The following is an 18,637-nucleotide window of genomic DNA, read 5'->3' as shown; positions in this document are numbered from 1 at the left end:
AGAATTTTAGAATTTGCAGAGACTATTACAGAGGATCAGAGTAACATGTTTTAAGGTCTTATTGGCTAGAGCAAGACAGGATCTCAGATCTCCTGTGGACCTGTTTGTATGTGGCACCATGCTTTATCCACACAGCTGTGGTCACTTCTTGTGTGGGAGTTCAGTCCTTCCCACTGGGTCAATAGACCATATGTCTATACCAGGACATATACCCAATTACAAGTGTCTATACCCAATTACAAAATCTTCCCTATTCTATTTTGGATTAAACTTAAGCATAATATGGGGTCCCCTCCCCCCAAAACAGTGAAATAAATGTTTATTTCAGTTGCAGAGCTATGCTCATTGTAAGTGGCAAGTCCTTCCAGTTTATGGTTCTGGACTCGAGACCGGAAACCAGATGTAATAAAGCTACAGAGGCATCTGGTTTAAAAGATCAACATCCCATTTTAGTTGAGGCAAATACCCAGCTTCAGGAATCATGTTGGTTTCCTCAGAAACAACGAGGCCACCAGATCAGACATTACTGTCTTTTTAGGCTACTGCCAACAAAGTGGGTGGGGAGAAATAGAGAACCAACTTCAAACCAATAAAACTTATCCATGCAGATCCTGTCTACTCAGTATAGAATTTTAGCTTTCGGGATTTCACTCCTCAGCTTGTTAAATTCAGCCACTATGGCTCAGACAGCAAAGTTGATGGTGGAAGGAGCGGGATTGAGGTCATCGTGGAGGTAGGCTTTCCCTGGCATTTTAATTTACTCCAGGTCTTTAACCTTCAGGCAGAACCCACAAACCACAGGAAGGGAAAGAGATCAATAGGCACCACGTGTGAGCTTGGGGCTTTTCAAGGTCTCTACATTTTCTGAGCCTTTTCTGTTTCTCTTCTCCCCAAACATGCAAGCCCCATGCCACGGCAGAGCGAGACGGCTCCCATGCTCTCCTGCTTTCCAAAAGAGCCTTTATTCTTCAGCTTAATGATCTGGCAGGCAGCATCGGTGTTCACACTGGCGGCTATGCTGCCGTGCACACACCAGCCAAACATTCACGACAGTCGGCCCGAGCCCAAGCTGGTCGGCGGCATCCAATAACAGAGGGTTGAAACTGGGGTTGGAATCTGTTTGACGCTGATGAAAACTGTTGCTGGAAAGGGGGTTGTGAAAGGGGCCCCAGCTTCTCCCAACTGAATATTGGGTGGTTCTTTAATGGTGTGGACCCCCTGCAGCTTTGTAGCAAATATTAACACCTTCCTGATTTTATGACATCCCAGTTCATTCACTGCTTTTTCGTGATGGCGTAAATTTATTTTCTTTTTTTGCCTGGCAGGTTTAGGGTGAAGCAGCCCCCACCCAGCACAGGACTGAAAGTGACTTATAAACCCGGTCCCGTAAGTCCCATGTGCTACCTGTTGTGTGTGTCCCTGTGTGTGCATGGGAGTGTGTGCATGGTTCCAGGGGAGTGGGCTTTTAAGTCATTCTGTGCATCCAGTTTAAACCATGTAGAAGTCTGATTTTTCTAGGATCATAAGCAAAAGATCCCTGGTATTGGTACAATATGTGGCTTGATATCACTTACTTCGTGTAATGACCCCGAGACAGATCCTATGCATAAATAGAGTTAAACTTCCAGCTATGGAAACTTTCCTGAAGTTCACTCATTTGTCCCAATACTACAGCTACGTATAGTTGTATGCAAACTACCTTTTTAAAAATTAAATATGATTTGACATGCATTTGGAAAGCTGACTACCTCAAGGTATCCTGTAATAAATTTGTCTGCAAAATGAAAAACTCCTTGGAAAAATAAATATTCTACTCTTTGTATTTTATATACATTTGGCTTGTTATTTTGGTTTGCCAAGAGAATATTATCTAATGACCTACAAAGAAATGGTAGTATATTAACGTCATCAGCTCCCTCATTTCTCCAAGGAGCCCTGAAAATGCCAATTTTAAAATGTCAACCTGTTCTTACTTTATTCGACACATTCCCCAACGTGGGGTGTTTAATATAAAATCTGTATGTTGTCACTCACTTTAAATTATAATTTCAGAAATGTAGTATCAAGCAAACAAAAGTTTACAAATATACAAAATATAATATATAAGATAATATATAAAATATAACAAAATCACACTTGTAAATCTTAACATTTATTTCTTGATCAGCGCATAGTCTTGTTTAACATTCCATTTCACTCAACAGGCTTTGAGATACTTGAGCGTGCCACTGATAGGGACAGGGGACAGGGGATGTTAAAAATGAGTAGGACACACAAGTTGCTCGCAAAGCTGGGCGCATAGCAGGGACACAAGAGATGGATGGCTACATGACAGAATGAAGTGAGGATATCTGGTAGACACAGGATCAGCCATCACAGACCAGGACGCGTGCGGACTCCTGGGAACACAGAGCAAGGGCATCCCATTCTATAACCAGCACACGGTGTTCGCCGAGTCCCAAGATCTTAAAACTGCCACGGTTGTGCGTTGACACAGAGGGGCAGTTAGGTATGGTGCAAAATCAGTTGGCTTCTTGTAATGACTGTGCCACCAGCAGCAGTGCCGTTGGTTAATTAAACCCTCTGTGCCTTGTTTCCCTCACCTATAAAAGGAGTCGCTTGAGGCGCCTGGGTAGCTCAGTCGGTTAAGCGTCTGACTTCGGCTCAGGTCATGATCTCACGGTCCGTCGGTTCGAGACCCGCGTCGGGCTCTGGGCTGATGGCTCAGAGCCTGGAGCCTGCTTCCGGTTCTCTGTCTCCCTCTCTCTCTGACCCTCCCCTGTTCATGCTCTGTCTCTCTCTGTCTCAAAAATAAATAAACGTTTAAAAAAAAATTAAAAAAAAAAAAAAGGAGTCGCTTAGACCCGATAATTTCTTAGTCCTCTTCCAGCCCTAATACCTTATGGTCTACAAAACAGTAGTTTGCAGGCTGCAGTTCCAAACAGAAATATACTTTGAGATTAGACCCACCAATTCGTGAGCACCTCTCTCACACATTTCATCATCGTACTGTGTCAAGATTTCAGAAACTTTGCAACATAAAGCAAAAAACAAGACAAAACAAAAAATCAAAGTCAGCTCTCCTTCCACTGTTCTGGGAAGTTAGCAGATTTCTTTTCATTTAAAGTAGGGGCAATGCCCAAAGCCAAAATGACTGTTGGATCGATCTTTATAGGTACTAAAAACCCAGCGTGTAGTCTTTGAAGCTCACTCTCGACTGTTAGTTTTTTAATATTTTTTTTTCTTTTTGACAGTAAGTTTTGGCTCTGCACAAATATAATCTATAGACTTGTCCATATGTAAAGCTAACCGCTGTTCAGCTTGGTTGGTTGCCAACACCGAGTGAATGTGCTCGGAGCCCGGGTAGACCTGATGGCAGGATGCCAGCTGCCATGCGGAGTGGCGTCACCCCAGCCCTGCCCTCCGTGTTGGGCTCCAGGGCGAAGGGCCTGGTCCTCAGACATGGAGCGTTGGATACCGTCCAGTAAGCAGACCTTCACAAGCACATTGTTGAAAAAGTTGAAACATTTTTTCGGTCCTATTATTTACAAACTATACTGAAGAAAACAAATTTTTTGTATCTAACTGCTTTCCATGTGGTGGTTTCTGATGTATTTTTTTTTTTCCGGATAATTGTTCTCAAGTCTGCTTCTTAGCCTACCTCCTGGAGAGGCAGCTTAGGAACACAAACAGCTCTTTCTTTCCTGGCCAGTGTTCTCTTCAAGGGACAAGGCAAGAAGCCCATTCCTTGCTGTGTTTCTTCTTCATTATATATCGGGTTTCTTCTTTGTTGGTCCAGACCTCTTCCACGTAGCTTTCAGACCTAAGCAGTTTGGCATTTGAACTCCTCCCGTCTCCCTATACTGGCTCTGTCACACCATAGGCCCTCCACTGGGAACATTATAAACTAAGAGGCAGGGCCAGGAAGTTGTGCGATTCACGTAGTCTCTTATTTTAAACTTCTCTTTATCTGCAAGGATGCCCCTAGGAACTCACTGCAGATGTTCAAGAAAGAGCACGATTGCGGGCATTGTAAACTTTGCCTTCAGTGCCACCTCCAGGATGCTGGCTTTTATTTTTCTTACCTTTCTTCCCAAATGGCACCTGGTTTTCCCCTTCAACAATTTATCCTGGGTCCCATTTGCTCCATGGAAGTCTACCTAGCTAATCTACAAAGTAATTCTTGTAAGTGCCTAACTGCGATGGTTCATGTGCGCCAAATTTATAGATGGGAAAACAGGATTAGAGAGTCTAACTAGCTTGCCCAAATTCATGTTAAAACCCAGATTTGAACCCTGATGTGTCTGATTCTAAAGCTACATTGTGTCCTATAGGTGGCAGCGGGTCTGCAGACTGAACTGAAAGTGGAATTATTTGCCATGGCTGTTGGAGAGGAAGGTGCCAGGGGATCAACACACATCTCGCACAATATTGAGATTATGACTGAGCACGACGTCCTGTTCTTACCCGTGGAAGCAAATATCCTTTAAAGTTCAATTTGAGTAGTCATAAATAGAGCAAAAATTACATTTGAGCAAGGAGAAAATATTAGAATGCTATTCCGTGACCCCCCCACCCCCACACCTGCACTCCATAGCTTCATTAATTCTGTTTTTAAAACCGTAGAGTTCAAGTTTTAGGATAAAGATTGTCTTCGTCTTTGTGAGCAGCTAGCAAAATGCCTGTTAACACAGTACATGAGCAGTGACTGCGAGATGAATGAATGTCAGTGTTAATTGCTGTCTATGGGGTATCAGACAATCAGAATTAAGCAGGGAATTGTTTTTAAAACTTTTGAGGAAAGGAGACTTAAATAGAAAGAACAAACAAATCCACAGCAATAGGAGAGTTCTAGGTGTTGGGAAGTATAGGGAGTTCAACTTGTTGAGACCTTAGGGGTATTAGGAAACATAGTAGGGAAGTTGTGGAAGATTTTGAATCCCTGCTTAAACTTTATTATATAAGCAAGAGTGAATCATTGATCCAGTGCATGATACAATCGTCATATTTTTATCAAGATGAACCCAGCATTACCGTGCTGGACATGTCAAGGAGCAACCTGATGCAAATAGAAACAAAGAGTCGTTGGAAGGCCGCTTCATTAGGCTGAGCATAAGGACAGGAACTACCCCGTGGCAGTTGTGGAAGAGGGACATGGGTGGAAAGACATTTGGCGGGGGAGAGGAATCTGTAAAATCTCAGGTGGAACCCATTGAGGGAGGGCAGTAAGAGGACTCAAGAGTTCAAGGTTTGGAGCATGCAGGTCTGGATCGCAATTGAAGAGACAGCGCAGGAGAGGTAATGATTTTAAACATCATCTACAAAGAGGAGACAACTGGAGGTATGGAAAAGGAGTAGAGCTGCGGGGTCTGTTAAGGACGCAGAAGGAAGAAGAGGAGACCGTGGAGACACAACAAGCAATCATAAAACCAAGAAACATCTCAGAAGCCACACAAGGAATTTCAAGGAAAACACGGACCTAGTTGACAGGTGCTACAGAGATGTCCTGGAGAATTCAGATTACGTAGGATTGCTAGATTTGGCTGAAGGGAATGGAAGAGAAACATTAAAAAATATGAATGAGAGGAAGTAACTGAAGCAGCAGCATCCAGAGGAGAGCAAGAGAATAGTCAAGAAGAGAGCTGAAGGCTTAGTCTCGGCGAGGGGGTGTGTGAGGATGGCTAAGGATCCAGACTTTGAGGTGAAGGGGAAATTTGGGGAAGCTTGTGTCAGATGACCTTGGTTTCAGTGGAAATGGAGCTGAATTCATTTGTTCACTTATTTCAAAGAGAAGTGTCTCTAGTGTGCTAGGCACTGTTCTAGGCACTGGGGATACAGCAGTGAACAAGACACAAAACTCCCTGCCCCTACGTTGCTTACTTTCCAGTGGGAGAACAGACTGTATGCAAAATAAGTAACACAAGGACTACAATGGTGCTGGTAAGTACAATGGAGATAAATAAGAAGTAGGAAAGGGGGTACAGGGAGGATTAAGGAGGATTGCAATTTAAAGTGGGATGTTCAAGAAAAGACCTCACGGGGGATGTGATTTTTTTTTTTTTTTTCCTATATGGATGGCAGGGTTCTTCTGCAGTGATAGGAGAAAACTAACCAAAGAACCAGCTTTTTCCTCTAAGAATTAAATCAAGTCTCCATACATCCTCTTCACACAAGTTATGAGATGCTGACCCAGAGACACTGTAACCCTGCTGCTGGTCACAGTAACTAAGTCATTCTGCTTTTATGCTTGTAGATTAAAGGCTACCTGTCAGGCATAGATAGATGGGGCAGAGAGTTTTATTAGATCTTTTATCTACTTCTAATGTCAGTAGTGAGAATTTGTAGCCCATTTCTCAAGATCTATCCCTTCCCCAGAAAAAAAGACATGACCTCTAGACATTGATGTGATTTTGGGACCTGATTATGGTGATTGATGTCTCCTATAGGAAGACTCACCACAGTCAGGGGAGAAGCACACACTGGGTGGACAGGAGAAATTCCAGGAAATCAATATCCGTCCGTCTTCCTCTAAGCCTGAGTCCACAGAATTCACATTGCATGGTAAGGACCCAAAACAGAGCTAATGAGGCCAGAGAGGAGGTTCTGATTTGAAAATGTTAACGAGTTTGTATATACACATCATTTGGTCACAAAAGTCCTTAACGAGTATCTTACCAGTTTTAACAAGCAGCAATTATGATAAGAGACCAAAAGATTTTCCTCAGGGAAAAGAAAATCCCATGGTCCGGAGGACTTCTACAATTTCTTCTTCTGCACTTGGAGTCTTCATGTCCCGTAAAATTTCTCCACGTTAGGTCCGGTAAGTAAGTAATAAATGGGAATTTGACTGGTAACCATTCATATGTGAGGCCTTAGACCTCATGTTTGTTTCTCTCTTCTTACAGCCAGAAACCAATGAGCCACTAAGCCCAGGGGAAAGGAAATACTTGTTTTTAATGACCAAAACAGCTACTCCTTTACATATATTATCATATCTCATCCTCACACTACTGATAAGATAGGTATTCTTTCCCACGTTATAAATGAGGAAGCTGATGATGTAAAAATCTAACCTACTTCAATGTGATTCTGAAGTTCGTTTTTTTAAAAAAAATTTTTAATGTTTATTTTTTTAATGTTTATTTTTGAGAGAGAGAAAGAGAGAGCACACAAGCAGGGGAGGGGCAGACAGAGAGGGAGACACAGAATCCAAAGCAGGCGCCAGGCTCTTAGCTGTCTGCGGACATGGGGCTCGAACTCACAAACTGTGAGATCATGACCTGAGCCAAAGTCAGATGCTTAAATTGACTGAGCTATCCAGGCACCCCTAAAGTTCATTCTTTTAAGTGCTGTTTTCAGTGTTGACCTTCCAAAAAGCAGGGGCACTGACACCAGGATGTCCTTCTGAACTTGAAACTTTACAAGTAAGCCAGTGGTTCTCAGACATTTTGAATGCAGATTCTTTAAATATTCTTAAAAATTACTGAGGACCCCAAAGAGCTGTCATATATGTGGATCATATCTACTGCATTTACCAAACTGGAATTAAAACTGGGAAAAATTATCAATGTGAAAACCATAATAAACCCATTATACTAACATATTTTTAATGAAACATTAACTATTTTCCAAAACAAAAATGGATTACTCACGGGACACTGTTTTACATTTTCATAATTCCTTTACTATCCGGCCTAATAGAACACAGCTGGGTTCGTACCCCAGCTCTGCATTCAGTCTGTCACGATATGAGACATCACACAGCCTCCGGAAAACTCCACTGTATGCTCATGAGAGAAAAAGGCAAACAGCATCTTGTCTGTTTCCTGGAGCTGCTGAAACAAGTCTGTGCTCGTTTCTTGCGGCTGCTGGGAAAGAGTCACACAAGCCAGGTGGCTTAAAACAACAGATATTCCGTTGAAGTTCAGGAGGCCAGAGATCCAAGATCAAGGTGTCGGACTTGGCTCCTTCTGGAGATGGAGGGAGGATTTGTTCTATGTCTCTCTCCTACCGTCTCAGGGCTGCCAGCAGGTCTTGGTGTTCACTGGCTTATTGCTGACTCACTTTCATCTCTGGCTCAAATGGCATTCTTCCCCGTGTGTATATTTCTGTGTGTCTCCCTCCTTGTAAGAATGCCATTCATTAGATTTAGTGGGTACCCTAATCCTGAGTGGCATCGTAAGGTCACCTTCCGTTTCTGGTAGACATGAATTTTGTGGAAACAAACCCAGTGTAATCTACCCTCTGGTCCCCCAACATTCACATCCATCCCATCCCAACACTCCCAAGACTTTTCACCCATTCCAGCATTAACTCCAAATTCTCAGTTCAGAGTGTCACATCCCATCTGTCTAAATCAAGTACGGGTTAGACTCTGGTATGCCCGGCCTTGGTCTCCTTTGGTCTCCTTTCCATTGGTGGACGTATGAAACTAAAAAGCATGTTTTCAACTTGTACCATACGATGGTGGAAAAAGCATGGGATAGATATTCCTGTTCCAAAAGGAAGAAAGTGGAAGGAATAGAGTCACTGGTCTAAAGCAAATTTGTGACACAGCAGGGCAAATGTCATCAAGTTTCAAGGCCTGAAAATAATCTTTTGTGGCTTGACCGGCCCTCTGGGCCCAGAGGCTGTCCCAGCCCCAACCTCTAGACCATCAGAAGCCCTGTTGGCCCCACCCTCTCTGTCCTCAGCCTGGGACACAATCTTACCCTCCGGGCAGCAGCCCAGTTCCTGCTTATAGACTCCTACAAGTCTGGCAGCCTTCCTTCCTCTTGTCCCATCTCTGTCCCTGCGAGGCCAAGATGGCAGCATTTCTGCCAATGTAACATTCTCACAAACCCGTCAGTCTTCATGGGTGTCAAGGAGTTCCACACCATTAGACATGAGGCTTCTCCACAGATCCTTTCTGGACAACCATGCCTCTATTCCTGGCTTCTGCTGAGATGCTTGATCGTATCCATGGCCACAAATCTAATCGCACATTTTCCAGCACAGACCCTTGGTGACCTCTGAAGAGCATGCCCTTGCAGAATAGATAGGCTGTGAATTTTCAAACTCATCATGTTCTGGTTCCTTTTTGCTAACCATTTCCTTCCTCAAATTATCTCTTTCCTCTTGCATTTTACTATAAGCAGCAAGAAAGTAGGACACATCTTCCATATTTTGTTTGGAAACCTCAGCTAAATATTCAATGTCATGGTTCACAAGCTCTACTTTAACCCCAAAGCAGAACACAAGTCAGCCAAGTTTTCTGCCACCTTACTTTTCCTCCAGTGTCCAACATATTCATTTCTGAGTTCACACCAAAAGAACCTTTATCTTCTAACATGTATTCATTTTTGAGAGACAGAGGGCTAGCAGGGGAGGGGCAGAGAGAGGGAGACACAGAATCTGAAGCAGGGTCCAGACTGAGCTGTCGGCATAGAGCCTGATGCAGGGCTCAAACTCTCGGACTGCGAGATCATAACCTAAGCTGAAGTCAGATGCTCAACCGACTGAGCCACCCAGGCACCCCAGAAGCACCTTTTAATGTTCACACTTCTATCAACATTTTGTTCATGATGAAATAGAAATTCTCTGAGACGCCAGCTTTCTCTACTGTCCATATTTCCATAGTTCTACCAAATCATTTCAAGATAACCTAGACTTTTTTTTTTTTAAATTATTACATGGCTCAAAATTCTTCCAGTCTTTACCATTTACCCAATTCCAAAGCCACTTCCATATTTTTAGGTATTTGTCCAGTAGCACCCCACTTCCTGGCATCAAAATCTATTTGTTTCCTGGGGTTTCCATAAAATTACCATAAACTGGGTGACTTAAAACAAGGTATTTTCTTGCAGTTCAGGAAACTAAAGGTCTGAAACCAAGGTATTAGAGGACTGGTTCCTTCTGGAGACTGAGGGAGAATTTGTTCCAGCCTATCTCCTGGCTTCTGGTGGTAGCCAGAGTCTTGGCGTCCCTTGGCTTATAGCTGCCTCACGCCAATCGCAGTCTCTGCCTCTGTGGTCCCCCGGCCTGCTGTGTGTCTCCTGACATTGCATTCTTATACGGCCACCGTGACTGGATGTAGGGCCCACTCTAATATAGTGTGAACTCATCTTAACTAATTATATTTATAATGACCCTCTTTCCAAATAAGGACACATTCATAGGTTCTGGGTAGACATGAATTTTTGGAGAAGACTCTTTAAACTACTATGGATTTTAATATGGTTTTGAAAGTATTTTTGGCATTGCAGACTCCTTGAAAGGTCTTACGGACCCCTGGAGATCATAAACTATACTCTGGGAACCACTGAATTCATGGTTTATGTCAGTTCTACTTAATGACTTTTGGAAGTTACTCCAAACTGAGAAGAGGTAAAGTTTGCATCACTAGTTGGACAGAATAGCTTCCAAATAAAAGATAAATAATTCGTGTTGGCACCAATCTATCAAAAGTAACTTCGTGAATCTATCCAAAAAAGAAATGACTTCAGTGATGTTGCCTTTATGCCTCTGTTCAGATGATCACAGACTTAATGAGATTGAAAGATGCCTGCTGTACTTATTCCTTTTTTTAATATGAAATTTATTGTCAAATTGGTTTCCATACAACACCCAGTGCTCATCCCAACAGGTGCCCTCCTCAATACCCATCACCTACCCTCCTCTCCCTCCCACCCCCTATCAACCCTCAGTTTGTTTTCAGATTTTAAGAGTCTCTTGTGGTTTGGCTCTCTCCCTCTCTGTTTTTTTTTTCTTCCCCTCCCCCATGGTCTTCTGGTAAGTTTCTCAGGATCCACATAAGAGTGAAAACATATGGTATCTGTCTTTCTCTGTATGACTTATTTCACTTAGCATAACACTCTCCAGTTCCATCCACATTGCTACAAAAGGCCATATTTCATTCTTCCTCATTGCCAAGTAGTATTCCATTGTGTATATAAACCACAATTTCTTTATCCATTCATCAGTTGATGGACATTTAGGCTCTTTCCATAATTTGGCTACTGTTCAAAGTGCTACTATAAACATTGGGGTACAAGTGCCCCTATGTATCGGCACTCCTATATCCCTTGGGTAAATTCCTAGCAGTGCTATTCCCGGGTCATAGGGTAGATCTATTTTTAATTTCTTGAGGAACCTCCACACTGTTTTCCAGAGCGGTTGAACCAGTTTGCATTCCCACCAACAGTGCAAGAGGGTTCCCGTTTCTCCACATCCTTGCCAGCATCTATAGTCTCCTGATTTGTTCATTTTAGCCACTCTGACTGGTGTGAGGTAGCATCTCAGTGTGGTTTTGATTTGTATTTCCCTGATGAGGAGTGATATTGAGCATCTTTTCATGTGCCTGTTGGCCATCTGGATGTTTTCTTTAGGGAAGTGTCTATTCATGTTTTCTGCCCATTTCTTCACTGGATTGTGTTTTGGGTGTGGAGTTTGGTGAGCTCTTTATAGATTTTGGATACTAGCCCTTTGTCTGATATGTATCTTTTCCCATTCTGTTGGTTGCCTTTTAGTTTTGTTGTTTCCTTTGCAGTGCAGAAGCTTTTTATCTTCGTGAGGTCCCAACAGTTCATTTTTGTTTTTAATTCCCTTTTGTTTTGGGGATGTGTCAAGTAAGAAATTGCTGCAGCTGAAGTCAGGTTTCTTCCTGCTTTCTCCTCTAGGGTTTTGATGGTTTCCTGTCTCACATTCAGGTCCTTTATCCATTTTGAGTTTTTGTGAATGGTGTGAGAAAGTGGTCTAGTTTCATCCTTCTGCATGTTGCTGTCCAGTTCTCCCAGCACCATTTGTTAAAGAGACTGTCTTCTTTCCATTGGATATTCTTTCCTGCTTTGTCAAAGATTAGTTGGCCATACTTTTGTGGGTCTAATTCTGGGGTTTCTATTCTATTCCATTGGCCTATGTGTCTGTTTTTGTGCCAATACCATGCTGTCTTGATGATTACAGCTTTGTAGTAGAGGCTAAAGTCTGGGATTGTGATGACTAATGCTTTGGTTTTCTTCTTCAAAATCACTTTGGCTATTTGGGGTCTTTTATGGTTCCATACAAATTTTAGGATTGCTTGTTCTAGCTTCGAGAAGAATACTGGTGCAATTTTGATTGGGACTGCATTGAATGTGTACATAACTTTGGGTAGTATGGACATTTTAACAATATTTATTCTTCCAATCCATGAGCATGGAATGTTTTTCCATTTCTTTATATCTTCTTCAATTTCCTTAATAAGCTTTCTATACTTTTCAGCATAAAGATCTTTTACATCTTTGGTTAGGTTTATTCCCAGATATTTTATGATTCTTTGTGCAATTGTGAATGGGATCAGTTTCTTTGTCTTTCTGTTGCTTCATTATTAGTGTATAAGAATGCAACTGATTTCTGTACATTGATTTTGTATCCTGCAACTTTGCTAAATTCATGTATCAGTTCTAGCAGACTTCTGGTGGGGACTGTCGGATTTTCCATGTATAATATCATGTCATCTGCAAAAAGTGAAAGCTTAACTTCATCTTTGCCAATTTTGATGCCTTTGATTTCCTTTTGTTGTCTGATTGCTGGTGCTAGCACTTCCAATACTATGTGAAACAACAGTGGTGAGAGTCGACATCCCTGTTGTGTTCCTGATCTTGGGGAAAGCTCTCAGTTTTTCCCTGTTGACGATGATATTTGCTGTGGGCTTTTCATAAATGGCATTTATGATGTTTAAGTATGTTCCTTCTATCCCGACTTTCTTGAGGGTTTTTATCAAGAAAGGATGCTGAATTTCTGCATCGATTGACAGGATCATATGGTTCTTTTCTTTTCTTTTATTAATGTGATGTATCACATTGATTGATTTGCAAATGTTGAACCAGCCCTGCAGCCCAGGAATGAATCCCACTTGATCATGGTGAATAATTATTTTTATATGGTGCTGAATTCGATTTGCTAGTATCTTATTGAAAATTTTTGCATCCATATTCATCAGGGATATTGGCCTGTAGTTGTCTTTTTCTTGCTGGGTCTCTGTCTGGTTTAGGAATCAAAGTAATAGTGGCTTCACAGAATGAGTCTGGAAGTTTTCCTTCCCTTTCTAATTTTGGAACAGCTTGAGAAAGATAGGTATTATCTCTGCTTTAAATGTCTGGTAGAATATCCCTGGGAAGCCATCTGGTCCTGGACTCTTATTTGTTGGGAGATTTTTGGTAACTGATTCAATTTCTTTGCTGGTTATGAGTCTGTTCAAGTTTTTATTTCTTCCTGAGTTTTGGAAGGGTGTGGGTGCTTAGGAATTTGTCCATTTCTTCCAGGTTATCCAGTTTGTTGGCATATAATTTTTCATAGTACTCCCTGATAATTGCTTGTATTTCTGAGGGATTGGTTGTAATAATTCCATTTTCATTCATGATTTTATCTATTTGGGTCATCTCCCTTTTCTTTTTGAGGAGCCTGGCTAGAGGTTTATCAATTTTGTTTATTTTTTCAAAAAACCAACTCTTGGTTTCATGGATCTGCTCTACATTTTTTTAGATCCTACATTGTTTATTTCTGCTCTGATCTTTATTATTTCTCTTCTTCTGCTGGGTTTGGGGTGTCTTAGCTGTTCTGCTCCTATTTCCTTTAGGTGTGCTGTTAGATTTTTCTTGTTTCTTGAGATAGGCCTGGACTGCAATGTATTTTCTTCTCAGGACTGCCTTCACTGCATCCCAAAGCGTTTGGATTGTTGTATCTTCATTTTCATTTGTTTCCATATATTTTTAAATTTCTTCTCTAATTGCCTGGTTGACCCACTCATTCTTTAGTAGGGTGTTCTTTAATCTCCATGCTTTTGGACGTTTTCCAGACTTTTTCCTGTGGTTGATTTCAAGCTTCATAGCATTGTGGTCTGAAAGTGTGCATGCTATGATCTCAATTCTTGTATACTTATGAAGGGCTGTTTTGTGACCCAGTATGTGATCTATCTTGGAGAATGTTCCATGTGCACTCGAGAAGAAAGTATATTCTGTTGTTTTGGCATGCAGAGTTCTAAATATATCTGTCAAATCCATCTGATCCAATGTATCATTCAGGGCCCTTGTTTCTTTATTGATCCTGTGTCTAGATGATCCATTACTGTAAGTGGAGTATTAAAGTCCCCTGCAATTACCACATTCTTATCAATAAGGTTGCTTATGTTTATGATTGTTTTATATATTTGGGGGCTCCCGTATTCGGCACATAGACATTTATAATTGTTAGCTCTTCCTGATGGATAGACCCTGTAATGATTATATAATGCCCTTCTTCATCTCTTGTTACAGCCTTTAATTTAAAGTCTAGTTTGTCTGATATAAGTATGGCTACTCCAGGTTTCTTTTGACTTCCAGTAGCATGATAGATAGTTCTCCATCCTGTCACTTTCAATCTGAAGGTGTCCTCAGGTCTAAAATGAGTCTCTTGTAGACAGTAAATAGATGGGTCTTGTTTTTTTTATCCATTCTGATACCCTATGTCTTTTGGTTGGAGCATTTAGTCCATTTACATTCAGTGTTATTATTGAAAGATACGGGTTTAGAGTCACTGTGATGTCTGTAGGTTTCATGGTTGTAGTGATGTCTCTAGTACTTTTTGGTCCTTGCAACATTTCACTCACAGAATCCCCCTTGGGATCTCTTGTAGGACTGGTTTAGTGGTGATGAATTCCTTCAGTTTTTGTTTGGGAAGACCTTTATCTCTTCTTCTATTGTGAACGATAGACTTGCTGGATAAAGGATTCTCGGCTGCATATTTTTTCTGTTCATCACATTGAAGGTTTCCTGCCATTCTTTTCTGGCCTGCCAAGTTTCAGTAGATAGGTCTGCTATTACTCTTATGTGTCTACCTTTGTAAGTTATGGCCTGTTTATCCCTAGCTGCTTTCAGATTTTTCTCTTTATCCTTGTATTTTGCCAGTTTTAACTATATGTCGTGCAGAAGGTCGATTCAAGTTACTTCTGAAGGGAGTTCTCTGCGCCTCTTGGATCAATGCCTTTTTCCTTCCCCAGATCGGGGAAGTTCTCAGCTATGATTTGTTCAAGTACACCTTCAGCCCCTTTCTCTCTCTCTTTCTCTTCTGGAATTCCTATCATACAGATATTGTTGCATTTGATTGCATCACTTAGTTCTAATTCTCCCCTCATACTGCTGGATTTTTTTCTCTTTTTATCAGCTTCCTCTTTTCCCATAATTTTATTTTCTAATTCACCTATTCTCTCCTCTGCCTCGTCAATCTGAGCTGTGGTCGCCTCCATTTTATTTTGCACCTCATTTATAGCATTTTTTAGCTCCTCATGACTATTTCTTAGTCCCTTGATCTCTGTAGCAATAGATTCTCTGCTGTCCTCTATGCTTTTTTCAAGCCCAGCGATTAATTTTATGACTATTATTCTAAATTCTTGTTCCGTTATATTTCTTAAATCGTTTTTGATCAATTCATTAGCTGCCACTACTTCCTGGAGTTTCTTCTGAAGAGAGTTCTTCCGTTTTTTCATTTTGGGTAGTCCTTGCGGTGGCTCCAAACTGCAGGGCACTTCCCCTGTGCTGTCTGGTGTAACTTGTGTTGGTGGGCAGGGCCGCAGTCAGACCTGATGTCTGTCCCCAGCCCACCGCTGGGGCCACAGTCAGACTGGTGTGTACCTTATCTTCCCCTCTCCCAGGGGTAGGACTCACTGTGGAGTGGTGTGGCCCCTGTCTGAGCTACTTGCACACTGCCAGGTTTGTGGTGCTGCTTTGATGGGATCTGGCATATTAGCTGGGGTGGATCCACAAGGTGCACAGGGGCGGGAAGGGCAGGCTTAGCTCGCTTTGCCTTCAGTGGTCCCCTGAGGGATGGGCCCTGCGGCACTGGGAGGGAGGCCGACCTGTCAGAGGGATGGATCCCCAGAAGCACAGCGTTGGGCATTTGCGTGGTGCAAGCAAGTTTGGTGACAGGAACTAGTTCCCTTTGGAATTTCGGCTGGGGGATGGGAGAGGGAGATGGCGCTTGCCAGCACCTTTGTTCCCCCCAACCAAGCTGAGCTCTGTGTTCCAGGGCTTAACAACCCTCCCTCCCGGCGTCCTCTTGCCCTCCCCGCTTTCGGGAGCAGAGCTGTTGACTTTTAACATTCCAGATGTTAAGTCCTGCTGGCTGTCAGAACTCACGCAGTCCGGCCCCTCTGCTTGGGCAAGCCAGACTCGGGGGCTCTGCCTTGCCGGGTGGGCTAGCTGCCCCTCCACCGCCCCGGCTCCCTCCTGCCAGACTGTGTAGCACGCACCGCCTCTCAGCCCTTCCTACTCTCTTCTGTGGGCCTCTTGTCTATGCTTGGCTCCAGAGAGTCCGTTCTGCTGGACTTCTGGCGGTTTTCTGGGTTATTTAGGCAGATGTGGCTGGAATCTATGTGATCAGCAGGACAAGGTAAGCCCAGCGTCTTCCTACGCCGCCATCTTCCCCTATTCTTTCATTTTAAAGACAAACATCTAGTATATAGATTCTCTGTAATATTGCCCAGAGCTAACAGATAACATGTTAGTCTATTTCCTTCCCATCCCTCCTGTGTGTGTGTACTGGAATCATTCTGTAGTTTTAGATCCTGTGTGGCTCCCACAGTAACAGCACCATGTGTTTATTTAGAGCCAGTAAGCACTTCTATGAGGGTAGACACTAATGTGCCCATTTTATAGATGAGGAACCACGTTAAGTAATTTGCTCTACAGAAGCCATATTAGTTACCTATTGCTACAAAACAAATCACCCTAAAATGTAGTGGCTTAAAACAACAGACACTTAAGATCTCCTCGCCTCTGTGGTTCCAGAATCCAGGCAGAACTCAGTTGGATACTCTGGCTCAACTAGGGATGAATCTGCTTTCAGCCCACATGGGCAGTCATTGGCAGGAGGCAGCTCCTTGCCACGTGGGCTTCTCCTTAGGGAACCCCACAGCAGGCAGCCTGGTTCATCAGAAGAAGAAGAGCCTGAGAGTGTGAGCAAGGTGGAATTCAGTGTCTTATACCCCAATCTTGGAAGAGACAGGCCACTACATTTGCTGTAGTCTGTTCTTCAGAAGTCAGTCAGCCAGGTTCCATCCACTCCCACGGGGAAGGGATTACACGGGGGCAGCTGGCACTAGGCCTGACAAGATCGGACGAGGTGTGTGCTCTGTCCTAAAATCACATGATAGCTGCTCGAGCCCACAACATCTCAGAAATAAAGTGACGGGGCTTAGAATATAAGATGATGTTTCTCGTGAGAACCTCAGTCTCATCTCAAAACTTAGGATCTTAAATCATGAGGAAAAGGGGCGGATTGTGGATAGTGTATGGAGGCCGGGCAGCTTCCTGAGTTTGTGCCTGGCATGGACAGGCTACACAGAGCGGGCTCATTGATTATGTGGATAAGTGAGCAGAACCCTAGATACAGTCATGTCCTCAGACACCACTGCCTCCTTGCACTGTCCCATATCATCTGCCAGATTTATAGATTTCTTTGGGAGAGTTATGACTTAGGACACTCGCACTGAGAAACCATTTAATACCCAGTACACCAAGCACCTAACTTCCAGCCAGAAAATCTGAAAATGGTTAAGCAAATCTTCTTAAACAAAGACATATATAAATAATACAAGCTTAGATGTTATACTAATAAATCATTCATGAGGCTTTTCTTTATGGCATCACCAGCTTCTACAGGTAACACTGCATGATTTGCAAGGGATATTATTCATAAAGTGGTTCCTGTACTAAGGATTATATGTAGCCAATGGCTGGCGAAGCCATTATATGCTGACTAAATGACTAGGAATTGGCTTGGCTTAAAATTTACTTTTTAACTCACTGGTTAACCTCAAACCTTTAGGAGTAAGGAGTTTCAAATATTTTGATTAAAAGTTGGAACTCAGTTACTTCCTGCACACATCACTTCATTCGCCATAAGCCCTCCTTCTCTTTGATGTGTGTAACCCTTTCTACACAGAAACACCTTTAAATCCCCTACTACTGTTAATCTTAAGTGATGGTAGAGATATGGGAAAGCAACGCTTCTAAAACACAAGGAGAGTACCCTCCTGAACTTGCTTTGGTTTGGAAACCATCAAAAATGTTAATGGGAGATGCTGCAGCTATTTGGGGATGAACGCTTCCAACAAGCACAGACGTGATGTGGATCCAACCTTTGCTCACTCAAGAACTAAGACACCTTTCAGTAAGTACACTAACTCCTCTCTCTAGTGGCAGAACAGCCACCTAAAGAAAAGCCTGCTGCTTCAGACTAAAATCCACCATGCGATCTCTTCTCTTACCTTTTTGTAGTTAAGCCTCAGGAACTCTATGCCAAAAGAATCTTTCTTTACTCCTATTCTGCCCAGTGAATAAGCCCACTATATTCCTTACTTTGTTTCCGTGCTGTGTTATGTGTAGGAACAGTATTGGACTTGTGGGGACCTCAGAGAATGACACCACAAGGACTACAGCTCTGAGACTGTCAAGAAAATGGTGGCACCACAACACAGCACCAATGAAATGGACATATTCACAGAAGGACACCACCCACTGAAACTGACTCAAGAAGACAGCAGAAGACAGCAGTGGAGTAGGAGAACCCTGGGCTTATCTTGTCCGACAAACAACAACTAGATAATTATAAAATCACCCTAAATACTCCAGAAATCAATTGACAG

The 18,637-nt window shown here is 42.6% G+C and overlaps 1 protein-coding gene across 5 annotated transcripts in view; it reads left to right on the top strand.

The window, feature by feature from the left end:
• Nucleotides 1–18,637, top strand: part of SPAG17 (sperm associated antigen 17) — a 239,608-nt gene that overhangs the window by 200,216 nt on the left and 20,755 nt on the right. For 4 of the 5 annotated variants that reach the window (XM_042953607.1, XM_042953611.1, XM_042953606.1 and 1 more), the window contains exons 46-48: nucleotides 1,326–1,386; nucleotides 4,335–4,479; nucleotides 6,676–6,820. In XM_042953607.1, coding sequence (XP_042809541.1) covers nucleotides 1,326–1,386; nucleotides 4,335–4,479; nucleotides 6,676–6,815 — 346 coding nt within the window. In that variant the 3' untranslated portion in view covers nucleotides 6,816–6,820. Of the gene's footprint in view, nucleotides 1–1,325; nucleotides 1,387–4,334; nucleotides 4,480–6,675; nucleotides 6,821–6,905; nucleotides 7,079–18,637 lie in introns of those variants that run through there. The other variant, XM_042953609.1, reaches the window with a different exon arrangement.

Source organism: Panthera leo, chromosome C1, assembly GCF_018350215.1.
Source record: "Panthera leo isolate Ple1 chromosome C1, P.leo_Ple1_pat1.1, whole genome shotgun sequence".
NCBI classification, from domain to species: Eukaryota; Metazoa; Chordata; class Mammalia; order Carnivora; family Felidae; genus Panthera; species Panthera leo.
The sequence above is the reverse complement of the archived record's forward strand: the minus strand, read 5'-3'. Positions and strand labels throughout refer to the sequence as shown.